This window comes from Hemicordylus capensis, chromosome 13 (assembly GCF_027244095.1).
Source record: "Hemicordylus capensis ecotype Gifberg chromosome 13, rHemCap1.1.pri, whole genome shotgun sequence".
Taxonomy (NCBI): Eukaryota; Metazoa; Chordata; class Lepidosauria; order Squamata; family Cordylidae; genus Hemicordylus; species Hemicordylus capensis.
This window is the reverse complement of record NC_069669.1, coordinates 5,180,217-5,199,179: the sequence shown is the minus strand read 5'-3', so window position 1 is coordinate 5,199,179 and position 18,963 is coordinate 5,180,217. Positions and strand designations below refer to the sequence as shown.

Sequence of the window (18,963 nt, the reverse complement as noted above, 5' to 3'; positions counted from 1 at the left end):
CAAGCTTCATTTAGAAGATTAAAAGCTTTGTTATTTCCAGTTCCTGTTGGGTCCCAATCCCTAGCTGATTCACTCTGGAGCAGAAACTGAAGGGGGCCCCAAGGGGAAAAGGAAGCCCTTTTCAGAGCAATCTAACCACAGAGAAGGGGTGAGGCATAGGTTAGCCAACTCCAACGGAAGATATTCCTGGAAGATCCTGGAATAACCTGGAGCCACCCCAAGCAGTATTGTACTGGAGGGGCAGGATATAATAAACATTTTTAATAAATAATAATAATAATTCCCACCCACCCCAATATTTTCTCATCCTTTGAACCTCCAGAGTTTCTTTCAAGAGTCCCCTGTCGATTGATTCCTGGAGAGAGATTATGGCAGCCCTAGATGCTGAAAGGCATCATCTCATACTGCGTGGGAGATGGCAATAGTAAACCCCTCCTGAATTCTAGCAAAGGAAACCACAGGGCTCTGTGGGCGCCAGGAGTCGACACCAACTCGACAGCACAACTTTACTTTACTTTAGAATGCCACCCAGCTGTCTGCCTATGCTCCTTAAGCTCTCCTGGGGAGAGAGTCCTGGAGATGTTGCTGCTGCTGTATTTTGGGGAGAGGCACAGCGGTGGTGGGGCTGTCCTTCCACATGGAGAGTCTGCAAGGCAGTTGGGACCCGCTGGAGGGTGGGGAAAGTGACACCAGCCCCACACTGGGCAGGGGAAGGCAATAGACAAAGAGTTAACAGACACACAACAAGACCCACAGGGTTGAGTCATCTCTTTCGTGTTATAACAACATACAAAAACAGGCAAAAACGGCTGCAAGGGATTCATTTTACTCTGCAGAGGGGCAGCCAGCAAGACAGCGGGCCATTTGAAGCAGCCTTCCAATCCCCCACACCTGGAAACCATACCCGAGAGCCACGCTGGCCAGAAGGAGCTCCACAAGCGTGGCCCTCTGCCCCCACGGCTGCATGGACCACGGTATTCAGGAACAGTGAAGGAATGCTGCCCTGTCCCTGCTGCAGGCCTGTGCATAGAGCTCTGCATCGGGGAGAGGCAGAGGACCCTGTTTGAGAAACCAGATGAGCCCCAGCACCTGTGTCCACCATGTGGAGAGAGAGAGAGAGAAACAGCCCCGGGGCATGAAATGGAATGTGAAACGACAAAACTGGCCAAGAAACAGATGCTGATGGGACCGATTTATGATCAGAGGTTTGCAGTCCCAACACCAGGGTTCCCTCTAACAGGGATTCCCAGATGTTGTTGACTACAACTCCCAGAATCCCACTGCAGCTGGGGATGCTGGGAGCTGTAGTGAACAACTTCTGAGAATCCTTGCAAAAGGGAACACTCCAGCAACTGATTTGTGTCGGTCCAAAGGGCAGGGAGGTCTGCAGAGCATGGGTGGCAACACTCCGGGAATCCAAAGGTGCAAAAGGGCTCTCGGAGAAGCCAGGGCTTCTGCAGGCCCTTATGTTCTTATGCTGATGGCCACTAGTTTGGATGGCTTTAAAAGGGGCTTGGACAAATTCACGGAGGACAGGTCTATCCATGGCTACTAGTCCTGATGGCTAAAAGCCACCTCCAGCCTCAAAGGGAAGATGTCTCTCTATACCAGTTGCAGGGAAACAACAGCCTGTGGGCTTCCCAGCAGCATCTGGTGGGCCACTGTGGGTAACAGGGTGCTAGACTCAGTCTCGCCCTGGGCCTGATCCAGCAAGGCTGTTCTTAAGTTCACGAGGCTGCAGGTGAAACCATGGATGCAAAGAGTCCCTTGCCCAAGCCCGGCTGCTCAGTGAGTGGGTGTCGGGGACGCGACTCCAGGATCCAGGCTCCGACCGAGACACTTTGCTTAAAAGTCTCGGAGTAGAGCCTGAGCAAAGTGTGGGCAGGCACAGAAGAGCCCAGAAATCTGGAGTTGGGGGAGGACGGGAGGGGACGAAGGAGCCGAGGACGGCCAGGTCTGCTAGCAACCCATGTCCGTGCAGGGGCTGGACACTGGCTGGCTCTGGCCTCCTGCACCCCCACTTGCATAATGCCAAATGGCACAAGCCTCATGTGGCCACCTGAGAAGCACCCGACCCTTGGCTACGACTAGTATTACTTATGGCTACGAGTAACTACGAACAGGATGCCTTATGGTGCTGCTTTTCACCAGAAGCCGTCCCAAGTGGTTTCCATTTTCAAAAAATACAACGAAGAAGATGGTTCCCTGTCCCCAAAGGGCTCACAGTCTCAGAAGAAACACAAGGCGGCAACCAGGCCAGTAGCCCACCCCCTGCTCGGTGGGAGAGAGAAGAGGCCCTCGGCCCCGTGAGCGGGGGAGGCTTTGTCCAGTTAACGTGCGGTCGTCCCCGCGCAGTGTTGCAAGCAGAAGGCAGGCTGCTCAGGGGACGGCAGAGGCTGGGCTGGGTCCCCGAGTCCACTGTAAACATGTGACGCAAGGCAGAGGCATGGTGGCCAGGCCCCGTCCCGGCTGCTGGGCAGACCTGATCCCTGCCCAGCACGGCAGCAGAGAAGAGGCAGGAGGCAGGAGGGTCGGGCGGGTCAGGGGGAAGCCCCGGGCAAGATCCCCAGCACCTCTGCTCATAAGCAGGAAGGAAGGCAGTGCCCAGCACAGAGGGGTCGTGGAAAGGGGGGGCAGTCCGGGGCGGGTGGGGGGAGGGTTCCAGTTGCTTCTGGCTATGAAGGCGCCCCAGGAGAGGCTGGGCTCCAGTTCAGGAGGAAATCCAGTTTGGGCACCAGTCCAGGAAGGTGGGCGTGACGTGGGAAGAAAGGCCGCTGGGGCCCCCCACGCTCTCGGGCCGGGCTTCCAGGGTTAGTCCTGCAGAGGAAGAAACAAACAGGCTGGAAGCCGAGCACAGCCAAGCTTCATCTCAGGCCAGGACCCCGCTTGGCGTGGGTTCACAGAACCATGTTAATCTTGATGACCTACATTCAGCCTCGATCGGAGCGACTGTGCGAACCGGTCCATTCGCTCTGCATCTCCTCTGGCCCCACCCAGCTCCCCTCTGACGTGGGGTAAAATCCTGGGCAAGGATGAGGAGCCATTCTGAGCCTCCCCTGCAGGGGCGGGGGCAGAGCAGCTGACTCCCCAGGGCAGGCGTGGCCCTTAGCCTGCCTCTGGCCGCCCCACACCCATTGGGGCGGGGCCCAGCCACAGACACACACACACAGAGGCCGCTCTTACCCACTCCTCTTCATCCACGCCTTCGAAGGAGTCCTGCGGAAGGGGGTCGTCCCGGTTGCCCAGCTTGGCCACCATGGCACTCAGCAGCTGCAAGAGAAACAGGGGCTTACTGGGGGGGGGAGCTGACAAGGCTGAGCAAGGCTGCTGCAGCGGGGGGGGGGGGGTGGCAAGCTCACGGTGCTTGCTCCTTGGTCTCAAGGACTGGAGACAATCCGCTTCCCAAGGGGTCCCCCTGCAGGGAGCACTTGCCCCACAGGGAGGGGAGAAGCCCCCCCACACACACACACCAGGAAGAGGAGTTTGCTGGCTTTCGTCTGTCCTCCCCACCCCACCCCACTTTCTGAGCAGGGCTGCTGCCAGGAGAAGAAGTGCTGACCTCCTCTTTCTTCTGCTCATCAGACTTCTCCTCCAGGTAGACGGAGGACGGGACGTATTTCCTGCTGGGAACCTCCTTGGGGGCTTCACTCACTGCAAAAGGCACACAGATTATTGGGATCTGCCTCCCTGAGCCATTTTTGGATGGGTGGCAGAGAAATGAAATGGAATGAATGGGGAGAAGAGAGCTGGCCTTGTGGTCGCCAGCATGACTGGTCCCCTTAGCTAAGCAGGGTCTGCCCTGGCTGCATATAAATGGGAGACTAGAAGTGTGAGCACTGCAAGAGATTCCCCTTAGTAAGGGATGGAGCCACTCTGGGAAGAGCAGAAGGTGCCAAGTTCCCCGCGCCCGCCGATGCCCCCATCGCCACCTCGCACCTGGAGTCATATCTTTGGGCCGGAGGCTGATCTTGGGGTGCTGCCCGTTGGTGCCCTTCAGCCAGGCAGCGGCCGACAGTGCAGGCTCCCACCACACCTCCGTGGCAGGGAAAAGGTCGTCCTGGAAGAACTCTTTCTGTGGGGAGAAGACGCAGGCTGTGGTGCTTCTCCTAGAAATGCCGGTTTCTGGGGCTCCTGACACGGGCCGGCAGCAGCCCAGTCTGCGACGGATCCACAAGGGCTGTGACGGACGTGCCGTTCTTTGGCGCTGGGGTCCTCATGCAAGAGGGACACAGAGCGCCTCGACAGCACCCCCACTTCCTGCCCTCTTGGAAGTCCCCAGTGGTGCAGTCTGAGCTGGGAATCCGGGGTACAGATCTGGTCACCGTATTTCAAAAAGGACATTATGGGACCGGGGAAAGAAGAGCAGGAGAAGGCAACCGAGACGACCAGGGGCCTGGGGCGCCTTCCTTCTCTCGATTCCAAATTTCCTGGCCATCAGTTTCATGGGGCAACCCCTGGTTGGTTCTAGTGGTTGCGGGAGAGGGAGAAGAACGTCTCCCTGTCCACATCCTCTGCGCCATGCCTACTTTTACAAACCTCCATCATGTCTCCCCTGTAGTCGCCTTTTTCCTAATCTAGGAAACTCCAGATGCTGTCTAGAGTCATGGAGGTGGGTGGGAATCATGCCTAGGAATCATGCAGAGCTCTGGTGCCACCCTCCCCCCTGTTCCCGCTGCCTGTGCACTACCTTCACCCGGGGCACCCGGAAGGCGACTGGCTCGATGGAGCTCTGCCGGAGGCGCAGGGCCCGGGCGATCTCGACATCCCGCACGTCACACTCCGTCTTGGGCAGGAACTGGAAGCCCTGGGGGAAGAAGAGGGCAGAGCCCCGTGGGTGCCTCCTCCGGAGCAAGCACCACAGCACTCACAGCGCTTGTCGCCAGCCCCACCACCAGCCTCCTGCAAGTGCAGCAGCAGCAGCAGCCGTGTCTGATTCCCCCAGCACTGCAGAGGCTGTGCTCTGCACTGGGGTGAGGTGAGCTTCCCCATTCCGCTCCCAGCACAGCTGCAATGCCTGCGGACACCACAAGAGGGCGAGCTGGAAATACGGTTTATGGGCCGCTAGGGAACAAGGGCAGAAAAGGGAGCCCTTGACCGCAGGGGTCCCCAGATGTAGTTGGACTACAACTCCCATCATCCCCAGCCACAACGGGCTTGGGCTGCCTTGGCTGGGGGTGATGGGAGTTGTAGTCCAACGGCCTCTGGGGACCCGTGCCCCCTGTAATGCGGGCTAGTCCCAAATGTTGTTGACTACAACTCCCATCACCCCCAGCCAAATGCTGTGGCAGCTGGGGGTGACGGAAGATGTCGTCAGCAACAGCTGGGAATCCCTGTTGCAGGGAACACTGCTGGAGACCCAAGGCTGAAAACCCCCACCCAAGCCACAATGGCTATAGAAGAAAGCCCAGAGGCTGGCCAGTGCTGAGAAGAGCCCCGTCCCCTTTGGTCACGGTCCCCTGCTCCTGGGCCGTGACTTCCCAGGTGAAGTCCCCTCCACCCCAGCCTTGCCGGCCTCCTCACCTTGTGGGGGTCGCTGGACATGAAGCTGTTGCACTCCAGGAAAAAGGGGGCCTCTGAGATGATCTCGTAAATGTACACTCGGGTGTCGCCCTGAACATGCGGCAGAGAGAAGAGGCTGGGCTGGGTGGGGTGCCGTGAGGAGCGGGACAGGGTGGGGAGCCCTGGCCAGGTCTTGCAGCTGCCTGGCTCTGCTGCGGGAAAGGGAGTGCAGCATCCATGCCTACCCCTGCAGGGCTGTCCTGAGGGCAGGGCAAGCAGGGCGACCGCCCCGCTCTTTTAATCCTCGTTAAAATTAACTGGGAGGGGGCCCCACACTGGCCAATTTGCCCCAGGCCCTGCACTCCACCAGGGCCCTCTAAGGACAGCTCTGAACCTTTGCCTGCAAACAACGACACAGCAAGGGCAACACATGGGACACAAGAAGCAGAGGCTCTTGGGGGAAGGAACACCTCTGCAGGATCCAGGTCAGAAGGGCTGTGCAGTCTGGCCCGTCCCCATCTCTGGAGGAACTGCTGTCCCCAACGCCCCGCCGCCCACGACGTCCTCAGTCCCTATCCTGTGATCCCTGGTGATGCTGTGGCTTCAGTCCAGCTGCAGGAGGTGGGCCCTGCTTCTCGGCCACAGGGGGTGGGCGGGTTGCCAACCCAGCTCAGAACAGCAGCTGCGGCCCCACAACCTCTTCGGGGAAAAGCCGCTGGGCTGCAGTAGGTCACGAGGACTGCTCCCCCAGATGGAGACCGCCAAGGTGCTCCAAAACCCCTCCGCCCAGGATGTGGCCCAGAGGATGCTGAGACTGGGGCACTAGAGGCGCCTGGCCACCCACTCACCTTGCCCGTGAGGAAGGCCACGCCCGTGTCCGCATCGTAGAAGGGGATGAGGGTAGACGGGGAGACGTCCAGGCTCACCACCGCCACGGGGCCAGTGGCCAGTGTCTCCGCCTGGTACAAAGAGAGCTGGCGCTCGCTGCGGCTGAGGACAGAGGAGGAAGAGGAGAAGTCAGCCGGGCCCGAGAGACTTACCAGCAGCACGGGGAGGAGGGAGAACAGCAAGGCCTTACCTGTCGAAGCCTGACACCAGCAGGAACTTGCCTCCACACACCCAGACGATGCGGGCACCCCGTCCGCCTTCAGGCCCAGGACCTTCCTGCCAGGAGGGGAGGCGGAGAGCACTGTCTCTGAGAGGGCCTCCCAGAGTTACCCGCCAGCCTGCCCCTCCCTGCCCCCAGCCTCGGGCAATGCAGCTCGCGGAATTCTCCCCCACCCCACACACCTTGGTGCCCCCCGTCGAGGCCGGCCTGCAGCCAGCTCCTGCGCCCCACATGCACGGGAGGAGAATGGGCCGCCCTGCATCAAGGTTGCTCCCCCTGTTGCTGCTCTTGTCCAGAAACAGAAGGTCGAAACTATCCAACATGTTTTATTATTCTGCCTGTTCTATAAGGATATTCGTGAATCTTTCATCACACCTTTGTTATGTAAATTCCCTGGTCGACAGGAGCAATGTTATTGTTTCTTGTTGCTTTCGGACTCAGAGTTTGTAATTACATCTAATGTTGCTAAATTCTGTGCTGCCGCCATAAATATACATCACCGGATGGTTAATAAGGAAATGTTACTGTCTTAGTTTTTATTATGACTATGTTTCCGATATTGTTTTAATCATATATACTCTATTTACTGCTGTATAATTGTAATCTTTTTCTTTTGTTTTGGCTTGTGGCCATAACATTAAAGAGTCATTCATTCATTCATTCATGACACGGTGCTGGTGGAGCCCAGGCCAGGCGATGAGTCCATCTAGCATGGGGGAGGCAGCCTGACTCTCCATCTGCTGCTGAACTACAACTCCCATCATCCCCAGCTGCAACGTCTTGTGTAGTTGTCGTTCAGCAGCAGCTGGAGCACCCAGGGCTGCTTCCCCTGGATCCAGGTCTGCTCAGCTTAGCCCCACCCCCAGCTGTTTTTGGACTACAACTCCCAGAATCCCCTACCACAGTGGCCAGTAGCCAGAGATTATGGGAGTTGTAGGCAGGACTACAATCCTCAGCCACAGTGGCCAATAGCCGGGGATTATGGGAGTTGTAAGCAGGACTACAATCCTCAGCCACAGTGGCCAATAGCCAAGGATTATGGGAGTTGTAGGCAGGTCTACAATCCTCAGCCACAGTGGCCAGTAGCCAGGGATTATGGGAGTTGTAGGCAGGACTACAATCCTCAGCCACAGTGACCAATAGCCAGGGATTATGGGAGTTGTAGGCAGGACTACAATCCTCAGCCACAGTGGCCAGTAGCCGGGGATTATGGGAGTTGTCGGCCAACATCTGCAGGAGGGGCTGAAGTTGAGCAGCCCTGAATTCCTAGCCAGTCCCGTCTGCCATGTGGGACAATGGCTCCCCAAAGTCTCGGGCAGAGAGGGACTGTTCCCAGCATCTGCTAGAGGAGATGGCAGACCCTGGGAGCTTCCACCTGCCAAGCCAGGGAGAGCGGGAGGAGGGCTGGTCTTGTGGGAGCACGCATGAATGGTCCCCTTTGCTAAGCAGGGTCCACCCTGGCTTGCATCTGAATGGGAGACGACATGTGTGAGCACCCCTTAGTGGACGGGGCCGCTCTGGGAAGAGCATCTGCCTGCTTGGATGCAGAAGGTTCCAAGTTCCCTCCCTGGTAGCATCTCCAAGATCGGGCTGAGAGAGGCTCCTGCCTGCCACCTTGGAGAAGCCGCTGCCAGTCTGTGCAGACAACACTGAGTTAGACAGACCAAGGGTCTGACTCGGTAGAAGGCCGATTCCCATGTTCCACTCCTCAGTGAATCCTTGCTTCGCCAAACAAGCCAAATGGGGGGGGACGACACCTCACCTGCAGCAGCTGGGATGTCTGCCGGGGCTCGTAAACCCGCACTTTGCCGTCCTTGCTGACGGTAGCCAGGCGACGTCCATCTGGGCTCCAGGCCAGGCTGAAGATCTGAAAGGCGTCCAGTCCCAAAGGAGGTCAGGCCCTGAGCCTGGTGGAGGGAGGCCTCAGGTGTGCCTCAGGTGTGCTGGAATAGCCGTGGGTCCTGAGGGGCTCTCTCAGCCCCGCTCCCAGGCCTAGCAGGGCTGCAGGCTGAATGGTGCCAGCCACGTTCCCCTCAGGGTTTGGGCCAAGGACCAGCTGCCCGGCTCCACCCCATCCAACACAGCCCGCTCTGCTGGAGCCTGCCTTGGGGAAATGTGGAGAGCCCCACAGCGGCCTTTCTGTTTCCCAGCAGGGCTCCCCAGAGGCAAAGCGGCGGCCTCCTCCCCGCCCTTACCTGGTCCCTGTGTCCAGCCAGACTCAGCTCCTGCCTCCCGGCACGCACATCCCAGATCCGGATGCTCATGTCGTAGGAGGAGGAGGCCAGGATGTCTGCGGCCAGCGGGTGGAACTTGACAGAGTAGATCTTCTCTGTGTGCCCTTGGGAAGCAGAGAGAGGGGCTGCCATTACGTTTTCCACACCTGGCGTTTCATTTTTTCACACCCGGCTTTCACATAGCTCCGAAATGGAGGTGTGCGTTCATATACCAAAAGTCCCTGAGAGTTATCAGAGAGCACCTCATACATGATTCGGGGTTTTTATCTCACATTAGAGTATAGTGCAATTTATATCCGGGGTAAAAAAATCCTCCACTTTTTGGGAGGGTCTGACGCCCACTTCCATCCCGCCCCCTCCCAGCACCACAAAGCGCCCAGGCAATCCTTCCTTTACCTCGCAGCACGACCTCCGGTTCGAGCAGCGTCTTCTGTAACCCTCCCGAGTCGACCCGCCACAGACGGATCTTGGCATCTTCTCCAGCTGCACCGAGAGAGCAGAAGTGAGGCGAGCAAGAGGCCAGGGGCTGGCTGAGGGGCTCCCAAGCGCCATGCTATAAACTAAGCGTGTCTGTGGATTCGGCATGTCATTGGCCATCCAGTGTGTTGAAATGGCGACGAAATGGTTCGCTGAATTATTTGCTCCATTGATACCGTTCATATTATCACTTGCTTTACGTTGCTTTGAGAACAACAATGCATATAGGAAAGTGGCAACTAGACAGATGACCGGTGACTGGTTGTGCCCTGAGCTATGATGGTGCTGGGGGAGGGAGGGACAGAATTGGTGGCCCTGACCATCTGGGGAGAGGCACCCCCGCCCCACCCCATCTCTCCTCCGTAAATTACATAGGAAGCTGCCTTATACTGAGTCAGACCCTTGGTCCATCTAGCTCAGTATTGTCTACACTGACTGGCAGCAGGTAACGTCTCAGGCAGGAGACTTTCCCAACCCTACCTGGAGATGGTCTTGTAGTAACGAGCATGACTTGTCCCCTTTGCTAAGCAGGGCCCACCCTGGTTTGCATTTGAATGGGAGACTACATGTGAGCACTGTGAGATATTCCCCTTAGGAAACGGGGACGCTTTGGGAAGAGCACCTTCATTCTTGCATGCAGAAGGTCCCAAGTCCCCTCCCTGGCAGCCTCTCCAGATAGAGCTGAGAGACCTTGGAGAAGTCGTTGCTGCCAGTCTGGGTAGACAATATTGAGCTAGATGGACCAAGGGTCTGACTCAGTCTATGGCAGCTTCCGAAGTTCCTGAGCTGCCAGGCTGAACCTGGGACCTTCTGCATGCAGAGTAGTGTTGTTCTACCACTGATTTACAGCCCCATCTGAAATCGAGGGGCAGCTGGTTCTGGCTCCGGGTTCAAGGGGAGGGCAGGAGAGGTCACATACCCACGGCCAGGCGCTGCAGGTCAAAGGGGTCCCAGCACAGATCCGAGATGGGGGCTCCGTTCTGGATGGTGGGCATGGCAGTGTCTGGCAGGCGGCCTGGCTTGGACAACTGAGGAAGAAGCACCCAGAGGCAGTGGAGGGAGGGAGGCAGGCAGGCGTGTGGCCACTGCTCCCTGTTCCCAGGCGGCTCTGCATGAGGGACACCCCACCCCCGGCCAGCCTTACAGAGCAGACCTCAATGCTCAGCCACACCACCTCCAAGTCCCCGCAGGGCGAAGGGGCATCCAGGAAACCCTGGACCAAACCCGCAGCCACCTAGAGAAGGCCTGAGGCGGGGGGTCTGTCCCTCAGGCCGGAGGGACTGGCCACCCCAAGGGAACCCGGCCCTCGGGGAGGCCCTCCCGCAGTCTCCCTGCCCCCTTCCTCCCACTGCAGTTACCTCCAAGACGGCCACCTGCCCTCCTGCAGACAGCAGTGGGACGGCGAGGCGCTGCCGGTTGGCGCAGAAGCCGTCGCACTCCCCCGGCGTGGTGAGGTTGAGTCCCCGGAGGTTGGTGATGTGGGTGTTCCGGTGCAAGACGGTGCCCTGGACGTGCCGGAAGCCAGAGCTGGCGCCTGGGGCAGAAGAGCAGCCGGTGAGTGGGGCAGGGGGAGGGAGGGGGGGAGGAGGGAGGGAGGGAGGGAGGGAGGAGCAGCCCCCCCCCACGGAGCAGCTGGCATTGCACAGACTGTGCAGCCACAGGGTAGGGAACATGGGGGAGAGCACCACATCCCCTGTGGGGAAACCCAGCCAGAAAACGGGGTGGGGGGGACTTACCCAGAATGCTTTGCAGTGACTTCTGGCTCGGGCTGGAAGCGAAGCCGCTGGTGATGGAGAGGGATGGCGCAGCGCTGGAGGGGGACGTGAGGGAGCTGGTGGGAGAGGAGAGGCCGCTGCCCCCCTGGGGGAGGGACAGAACTCTCAGGGCAAGCATGCCGGACGGTCGTGACCCCCAACTGCACAGTTCAGTCCCCGCTGTGGGGGCAGGGTCCCAAGCTCGCCTCTCCCTGCTGGGTTCAGGGCTGGAGCGGAAGACCCAGCCCTGCTTTGAAAGAACTAAACCGGCTGCCAACATGTTTCCAGGCAAAATGCAAAGTGCTAGTTATTACCTATAAAACCCCTAATGCAAGCCTGCTCAACTTAGCCCCCCCCAGCTGTTTTTGGACTACAACTCCCAGAATCCCCAACCACAGCGGCCAATAGCTAGGGATTATGGGAGTTGTAGGCCAACATCTGCAGGAGGGCCAAAGTTGAGCTTTGGTCTAGGTTATTTAAGAGAGCACCTTCTTCTTCTTCTTCATGAACCCTGCCGCCAGAGGCATCTGGTGGGCCACTGTGTGAAACAGGATGCTGGACTAGATGGGCCTTCTTGGGCCTGATCCAGCAGGGCTGTCCTTATGTTCTTACTCAGCTGGTCTGTGGACTTGTGTCATAACAACGTAAGACCAGCCCTGCTGGATCAGGCCCAAGGTCCATCTAGTCCAGCATCCTGTTTCCCACAGTGGCCCACACGATGCCTATGGAAAGCCCCCAGGCAAGAGATGAAGGCATGCTTGCTCTCTTACTGTTGCTCCCCTGCAACTGGTATTGCAAGAGGCATCTTGCCTTTTAGGCTGGAGATGGCCTAGAGCCACCAGACTAGTAGCCACTAGACTAGACTAGTAGCCACTGATAGACCCTGCCCTCCATGAATTTGTCTAAGCCCCTTTTAAAGCCCTCCAAGCCGGTGGCCACCACCACAGCCCCTGGCAGAGAATTCCGTAAATTAATTATGTGCTGTGTGAAGAAGTACTTCCTTCTGATGGTCCTAAATTTCCTGGCTATCAGTTTCATGAGATGGCCTAGTATGGAGAGAGCAAGAGATAACTTTCTCTCTGTCCCCTCTCTCTGCTCCATGCATGATTTCATACACCTCTATCGGGTCTCCCCGTAGTTGCCTCTTTTCCAAACGAAAAAGCCCCAGATCCTGTCCAGAGTCACAGGGAGGTGGGCTGCTTCTGACCATGCCTAGGAATTGTGCAGAGCGATCGTGCCACCCTCCTCCCCTCCCGGGGCCTCCAGATGGCCACTCACACTCATCTCCTGGTCCTCCGCTTGCTCTCCTGCCCCTGCCTGGGGGCAGCCTGGGGGGTGGCTCTCCTCTTTCCGGAAGCCTGGGAGGCAGCTAGAGGTGAAGACCTGGCTGGGCCTGTGGGCAGCAGGGTGGAGGCTGATCTGCTTGACCTGGGGGGAGAAACAGGAAAGGGTTGCCACCGGCGAGAGCAAAGCCCTTCTCAGCTCACCTGGAGGGAAGGAGGGAGGGAGGCCGGAGGCCTTCCTGGCGCTGAGGCTCGCTCACCTGGCTGTTGTCTCCGGCCCACCAGGCCTGAGCAGAGGCGGCAGGGACATTCCCGGCACAGCTGGGGAACAAGTCTTCGTGGAACTCCTGTGTGGACTGCAGGAGAGGTCTTTGGTCAGCACGTCTCAGGAGGCAGACTACGGGGGCACCAGCAGAGTCGCGAGACACACACACACCCCACACACCCCCGGCCATCAGAGCAGCCCTTCTGCACCCATCAGCGTTGCAAAGAGTGCCTCCCTCCCCACACTCCTTGCAAGGGGCTCGGGGGGAGAGGAAGCGGGGCTGGCACCTTCCTTCCTCCGCGTTCTTGCACCACTTTCAAAGCTCGCAATTATTCTGATGGTAGACTCGACTGTTTGAACTATTGATTCCCCATCCCTCCAGCACAATCCCACTCGGGGCCGCTCAGAACAGGAAAAGTAATAGGAAATGTAAAACAACAACTGAAACACAGTATCGGGGGGCGGGGGGGACCAATTAAAGCAAACAAAGCGGTCAAGGGTGGGTTCTGAAAGGGGGCTGCCCCCCCCACCAGGGGGTGTGGGCCAAGACAGCGTTAGGCAGCTCACCAGGCGGGCTGCCACAACCCCCCCCTCCCTTCCCACCGCCGGATCTTTACCTTCCGGGGCACCGTGTAGCTGATGGGCACGATGTGGCCGTCGGTCAGCTGCAGGACCCGCAGCACTTCGCAGGCCATGACGTCCAAGGCCAGCTTGGGCACCTGGGCAGCCCCGTGGGACTTGCTCTCCGTCAGGCACTGGTTGACTGAAGGAAGCGGGCCATGAGGATCGGGCACAGGCAGCGGAGACGGGGGCTCAGAGGCTGTCCGTAGATGGATGAGCCCCCCCCCCCCAACACACACAGCTTCACGTCTCAAAGTGGCACACAGATCTGCTGGCAGGACTCAGGGTTTGGGGGGTGCTCAGAGTGGTGGCATGCCCCCACCCAGCCTGACCCCTCCACTCTACTGCGGGGGGAGGCATGTTATCAGTAGGGTCTGGGATCAGTGTTCCCTCTAACAGCATGGTGTAGTGGTGAGAGTGCTGGACTAAGACCAGGGAGACCCGAGTTCAAATCCCCATTCAGCCATGATACGAGCTGGGTGACTCTGGGCCAGTCACTTCCTCTCTCAGCCTAACCTACTTCACTGGGTTGTTGTGAAAGAGAAACTTAAGTATGTAGTACACCGCTCTGGGTTCCTTGGAGGAAGAGCGGGATAGAAAATGTAAAATAAATTAAACTACATTAAATGAACAGGGATTCCCAGATGTTGTTGACTTCGGTTCCCATAATGTCCAGCTGGGGATGCTGGGAGTTGTAGTCAACAACATCTGGGAATCCCTGCCCGAGGGAACACTGTCTGGGATGCCCGTGAGCACCGGGTGAGCAGGTGGCGGGGGGCAGGGGCACAGACTGTGATGGGGGCTTCTCTCTCTTTCCAGAAGCATGCCGAGCTGGACAGACCCGGGGAAGAGAGCACAGAGGGATGGCCTGAGAGGATCGCGCTCACCAGGGAGGGGGCTTTTCTGCCAGGAGCCAGACCAGAGGGCCAGCCGAGCCAGGGGCATGGACTCACCTTCCGTCAGCGCAGGCTGTCCAGGCAGCACCTCATAGCAGAAGAGGACATTCTCCCCCTGAAAGACAATGGGTTGCCTTAGCCATAGCTGGCCTCTGCAGGACCCCCCCTCATAGGAAAACAGGGAGCTGCCTTCTACTGAGTCACACCCTTGGTCCCTCTAGCTCAGGACTGTCTACACCAGGGATTCTCAATGGTGGGCCCCCAGATGTTACTGGACTTCAGCTCCCATAATCCCCAGGCCCAGTGGCCTTTGGCTGGGGATTATGGGAGTTGAAGTCCAATAACACCTGGGGACCCAGCGTTGAGAATCCCTGGTCTACACAGACTGGCAGCAGCTTCTCCAAGGTTGCAGGCAGGCATCTCTCCCAACCCTATCTGGGAGATGCTGCCAGGGAGGGAACTTGGGACCTACAGACGCTCTTCCCAGAGCGGCCCCATCCCTTAAGGGGAATATCTGACAGTGCTGACACATGTACTCACCCATTCAAATGCAACCAGGGCTGACCCTGCTTAGCAAAGGGGACAATTCACGCTTGCTACCAATGGTCAACCCCTCCCGTAGCCTACCAAGAAAACCACATGGCTCTGTGGTCGCCAGGAGTCAACACCGACTCCACGGCACAACCTTAAGAGGTCAAGAACGACAGGATCAGCTCTCCTCCCCTCCTTGGACTGCAGCTGGCTGCCCCACTGTGGGTGTGTGAAATGGGGGAGAGAGAAATGGAGAGCCAGAAGGTGGCCAGAGACCACCTCATTGGGGCACAGCTAAGAAATCCCAAAGAATCCCAAATTATAAACGGCACTTACTATGACGACACGACAAAGATTTATATACTGCTTTTCAACAAGAGTTTTCAAAGCAGTTTGCAGGAAAAAAACAGTAAACAAGTAAATAAATATGACTCCCTGCCCCAGAAAGGTTCACCATCTACAAGGAAATCTAAGGATGACACCAACCACCACCACCACGGGAAGCATGCTGTGCTGGGGTCGGAGAGGGACACTTACCTTCCCTGCCAGGACCAAGAGGCCAGTGCTGGGGTCAAAGAGTGGGATCAGGGCCCTGGAAGACAAAAGGGTCACATCTGGGATGTGAACAAAGAACAGCAGCTGGGTGGAGGAACCAGGCCCACCCGCCACTCTTCTGTCGAGCCTTGCTCAAGATCCTCTAGTCTTTGCACCCCCCACTGGAACTGAGCAGAAGTCCCGGTGACTGAAATAATCACACGCTCTCCCCCCCTTTTGCCACTGGTTTTGTCTCTTCCCCATCCCTCTGTCGTCTCCACTGCGGTCAGCTTTAGACTGCAAGTCCCTCATGGCAGGGACTTGTCCTCCTGTTCTTTGCAAAGCACTGTGTGCTTTGGAACATAGGAAGCTGCCATAGACTGAGTCAGACCCTTGGTCCATCTAGCTCAGGATTGTCTTCACAGACTGGCAGCGGCTTCTCCAAGGCTGCAGGCAGAAGTCTCTCCCAGGCCTATCTTGGAGATGCTGCCAGGGAGGGGACTGGGAACCTTCTGCATGCAAAAAGGCTGATCCCTCCCCGGAGAGGGAGGACATGAGGTGGGGAAACCAGTCTGGGCTCTGCCGCCTCCCCAGACAGGCCGAGCTAGTCCTTCCACGCTGCTGATGCTGCTGGAGGGTGGCAGAAGCAGAAGCACCTCATGGAGGCAGCATGCCTGGATGGCTGCCAGATCACCCCGGCACGCGGCCTGGGAGCAGCCTTGGCACCAGGCATGGAAAGGTGCTCCCAGGAGCCTGGATATCAAAGCTGGGCCAGGGCGCCCCAGGGAAGTGGGGAGGGAAGCCACAATCCTGACAGGAGGCCATTGTGGCTGGGGGTGATGGGAACTGGGGCCAGCATGGTGTAGTGGTCAGAGTGCTGGACTAGGGCAGGGGAGACCCGAGTTCAAATCCCCATTCAGCCATGAGACTTGCTGGGTGACTCTGGGCCAGTCACTTCTCTCTCAGCCTAACCTACTTCACAGGGTTGTTGTGAAAGAGAAAACTCAAGTATGTAGTACACTGCTCTGGGCTCCTTGGAGGAAGAAGGGGATATAAAATGCAAGATAAACAAAACAAAATAAAATAAACTGTAGTCCAAGAGGGAACACTGGCAATATTGTTAATGCCCTGATGCACATCTATGGGGCGGCTACATTTGGAGTACTGAGCCCAGTTCTGGGTGCCCCATCCCCAAAATAATGTTGCGGAGTTGGGTAAAGGTGCAGAAGAGGGCAACCTAAAGGACTGGGGCTGGGGCCTCTCTCCACCAGGAAAGGCGACAATGAGCAAGCTGGCTAATTTGTGGCCTGCCTAACCCATCTGAACCAAATTGGGTACAGTTGCAGTGAGTGACACACAGGGACACCTCAGTGGCGTTTATTTGTGATGATGTCATCCACATCGATTCAAGATGGCGGCCACGTAAACTCTTGAGGCACAAGTGGGCTAACTTGTGAACTGCAGCGCTTTTAACCGATTTGAACCAAATTTGCTGCAGCTGTAGGGACGCATAGGGACACCTCAATGGCATCGTTCATTATTGACATCCATAATGATGATGTCATCTACCCCAATCCAAAATGGTGGATGCGTGAACGTTTGAGGCGCAAGTGGGCTAACTTGTGGGCTCTAACTGGGACTTTTTCACTCAGGAAAAAAGCAAATAGGTAGGATAGTGGGTGGGGGGGTGAATGAGGTTCACAAAACGCTACTTGGGGTGGAGAAAGTGACTCATTTTTCTCCCTTTCTCACAACACTAGAACCAGCAAGGCTCATCCCACTGCAAGAGGCAGGGGGTGTCTGTGTGCCGCCCCCACCCACCCCCATCCTAGCCACTGTCCCCCCAGAGGGGAGCCAGCCCAGAACGGCACAACCAGCTTGGCCAGAAAAGGGCAGATCCAACCAAAGTGTGCAGTTTTCTCTGACTAGGTTAGACAAAGTTCCTTGTTCCGTGTTTGACGAAAGCATCCCTTTTGTGGATGCGACTGACACAATCCTCTCTCTCTCTCTCTCTCTCTCTCACACCCCCCCCCAGAGAATAAAGCGGCTAGGTGGGGTCCCACCTCTGCTTCCCTGCAGCAGGATCTCCCAGGCAGAAGCAGCTGTCGCAGCCCTCTGTGCCTTTCGGCAGACAGCCACTCGTGGCTCCCGCCAGGGAGGAAGGGCCAGTTGTCACTCGTCCGGGGATGGCTTGGCTCTGAAATCTCAGGTGCCGTGCCAGAGAGCGCCAGCGGGCAGCCCGCCAAGTCTGTGTGAGCTGGCAGTTGAGTTCTCAAAGGGAACTTCTGCATGAACGCTGGAAGCTGCCTTCTACCTAGTCGGACCCTTGATCCATCTGTATTGTCTGCAGAACACTGACTGGCAGCGGCTCCGCAAGGTTTCAGGCAGGAGTCGATCCCAGACCTCCCTGGAGACGCTGCCAGGGATTGAACTTCTGCCTGCAAAGCAGATGCTCCACCACTGAGCGACAGCCCCATCCCCTATCTCTTACAGTGCCTGCATGTAGTCTCCCATCCAAGTGCCAACCGTGGCTGACCCTGCTTAGGAACTGGGACAATCTGTGCTTGCTGCCACAAAGCCAGCTCTCCACCCACCTCCCTCTGGATGGGAGGGCAGCACCCGGCCAACTGGGGCACAAAAAGGCCACACCCAGGCACGCTGGGATGGAAGGCTCCCCTGGCTGATTGCAAACGGGCTGGCTGGTCATCCACAGGATCCGAGAAAATCCGGCCAGGTGAAAAGCTCAAGGGAGGCAGCACACCGTCCTAGGCAGTGGGAGGGGTAGCCGAGCTCCCCCCCCCAAGACCTGTTGATGCCCCCACTTCCAGACTGGAGCAAAAGCTGTCCTCTGGGGCCAGAGTGAAATCACCCCTGCAGAAAGGAGAGTCCCAGCAGCAACCAGCCCCTCTGTTGACCCAAGATAAGGGCAGGAGAGGAAGCTGGGAGAGAACAAAAGCGGTATATTATGTTCCCGCTGACATTTTTGTGGCTGCCCAGGTGGGAGGGGGAGTGACCGCTGGCTCTGTTTGCCGAGAGAGAAAGAGGAGGGGGGAGAGAGCTGCCGAGGAGGCACACACTCAGAGGTCACTCAACTGGCTGGCGGGCTACCCACAGAGGGACTCTCGGGCAATGCCCGATGCACACAGTGGGCAGGGACTGCTCTAGAAACCAGCAGGCTCTGCCCCAAGACGGGGACGTCCCAGCACCCCAGGAGCGGCCCACAGCCCCTCTGCGCTGAGCCAAGCCTCCACACCTGTGGTGGCTCCGGCTTCTCCGGAGAGCTCCAGGCCCCGATGCAGAGAGCAAGGGGGAGAGAGGCCCAGGCGGCCACGTCAGCCCTATCAGCAAGACCCAGGCGGGCACCAGGCCCAGTGAAAGGCCACCCAGTAGCCGGCACCCCCCCCCAGGGCTCTTCTTGGAGTGTCCAGCAAAACACTGGCAGGGGAGGGAGTGAAGAGGGCATGTCGCGGAAGCCCCAATGCCAAGGCAGCGGTTGCAAAGAGCCTTAAGGTGGACTTGGACCTCCAGGCAGCTGGGATCCAATCAGACCGTGCTGGGTCCCAAGCACAGTCCACCAAGGGCAGCGCTGGGGCAAACCCGCTGCCGCTTCTTTGAAAGGTCACAGCCAGAGCTCAGATTCCCCTTCTCCCTCCCCCCCCCTCCAGTATCGGAGGCGAGCACTTTGTCCCCAATCCGATATTCATTCCCAGGAGCCCCGCCTGGTGCTTCCCAATCCCACAGAGCTGATCCTACTGCAGAGG

General features: G+C 57.9%; 1 protein-coding gene across 3 annotated transcripts in view; it reads right to left on the bottom strand.

The window, feature by feature from the left end:
- Positions 1-758: 758 nt before the first annotated feature.
- The window catches only part of CORO7 (coronin 7), an 87,303-nt gene continuing 69,098 nt past the window's right edge, over positions 759-18,963 (bottom strand). For all 3 annotated transcript variants that reach the window (XM_053276026.1, XM_053276025.1, XM_053276024.1), the window contains exons 10-28: positions 15,206-15,260; positions 14,195-14,252; positions 13,238-13,383; positions 12,616-12,711; positions 12,351-12,500; positions 11,055-11,178; positions 10,677-10,852; positions 10,238-10,346; positions 9,238-9,324; positions 8,803-8,945; positions 8,370-8,474; positions 6,578-6,663; positions 6,348-6,489; positions 5,521-5,610; positions 4,688-4,804; positions 3,937-4,072; positions 3,560-3,651; positions 3,184-3,270; positions 759-2,817 (exon numbers count right to left, since the gene is read on the bottom strand). In XM_053276026.1, coding sequence (XP_053132001.1) covers positions 2,812-2,817; positions 3,184-3,270; positions 3,560-3,651; positions 3,937-4,072; positions 4,688-4,804; positions 5,521-5,610; positions 6,348-6,489; positions 6,578-6,663; positions 8,370-8,474; positions 8,803-8,945; positions 9,238-9,324; positions 10,238-10,346; positions 10,677-10,852; positions 11,055-11,178; positions 12,351-12,500; positions 12,616-12,711; positions 13,238-13,383; positions 14,195-14,252; positions 15,206-15,260 — 2,005 coding nt within the window. In that variant the 3' untranslated portion in view covers positions 759-2,811. The remainder of the gene's footprint in view (positions 2,818-3,183; positions 3,271-3,559; positions 3,652-3,936; positions 4,073-4,687; positions 4,805-5,520; positions 5,611-6,347; positions 6,490-6,577; positions 6,664-8,369; positions 8,475-8,802; positions 8,946-9,237; positions 9,325-10,237; positions 10,347-10,676; positions 10,853-11,054; positions 11,179-12,350; positions 12,501-12,615; positions 12,712-13,237; positions 13,384-14,194; positions 14,253-15,205; positions 15,261-18,963) is intronic.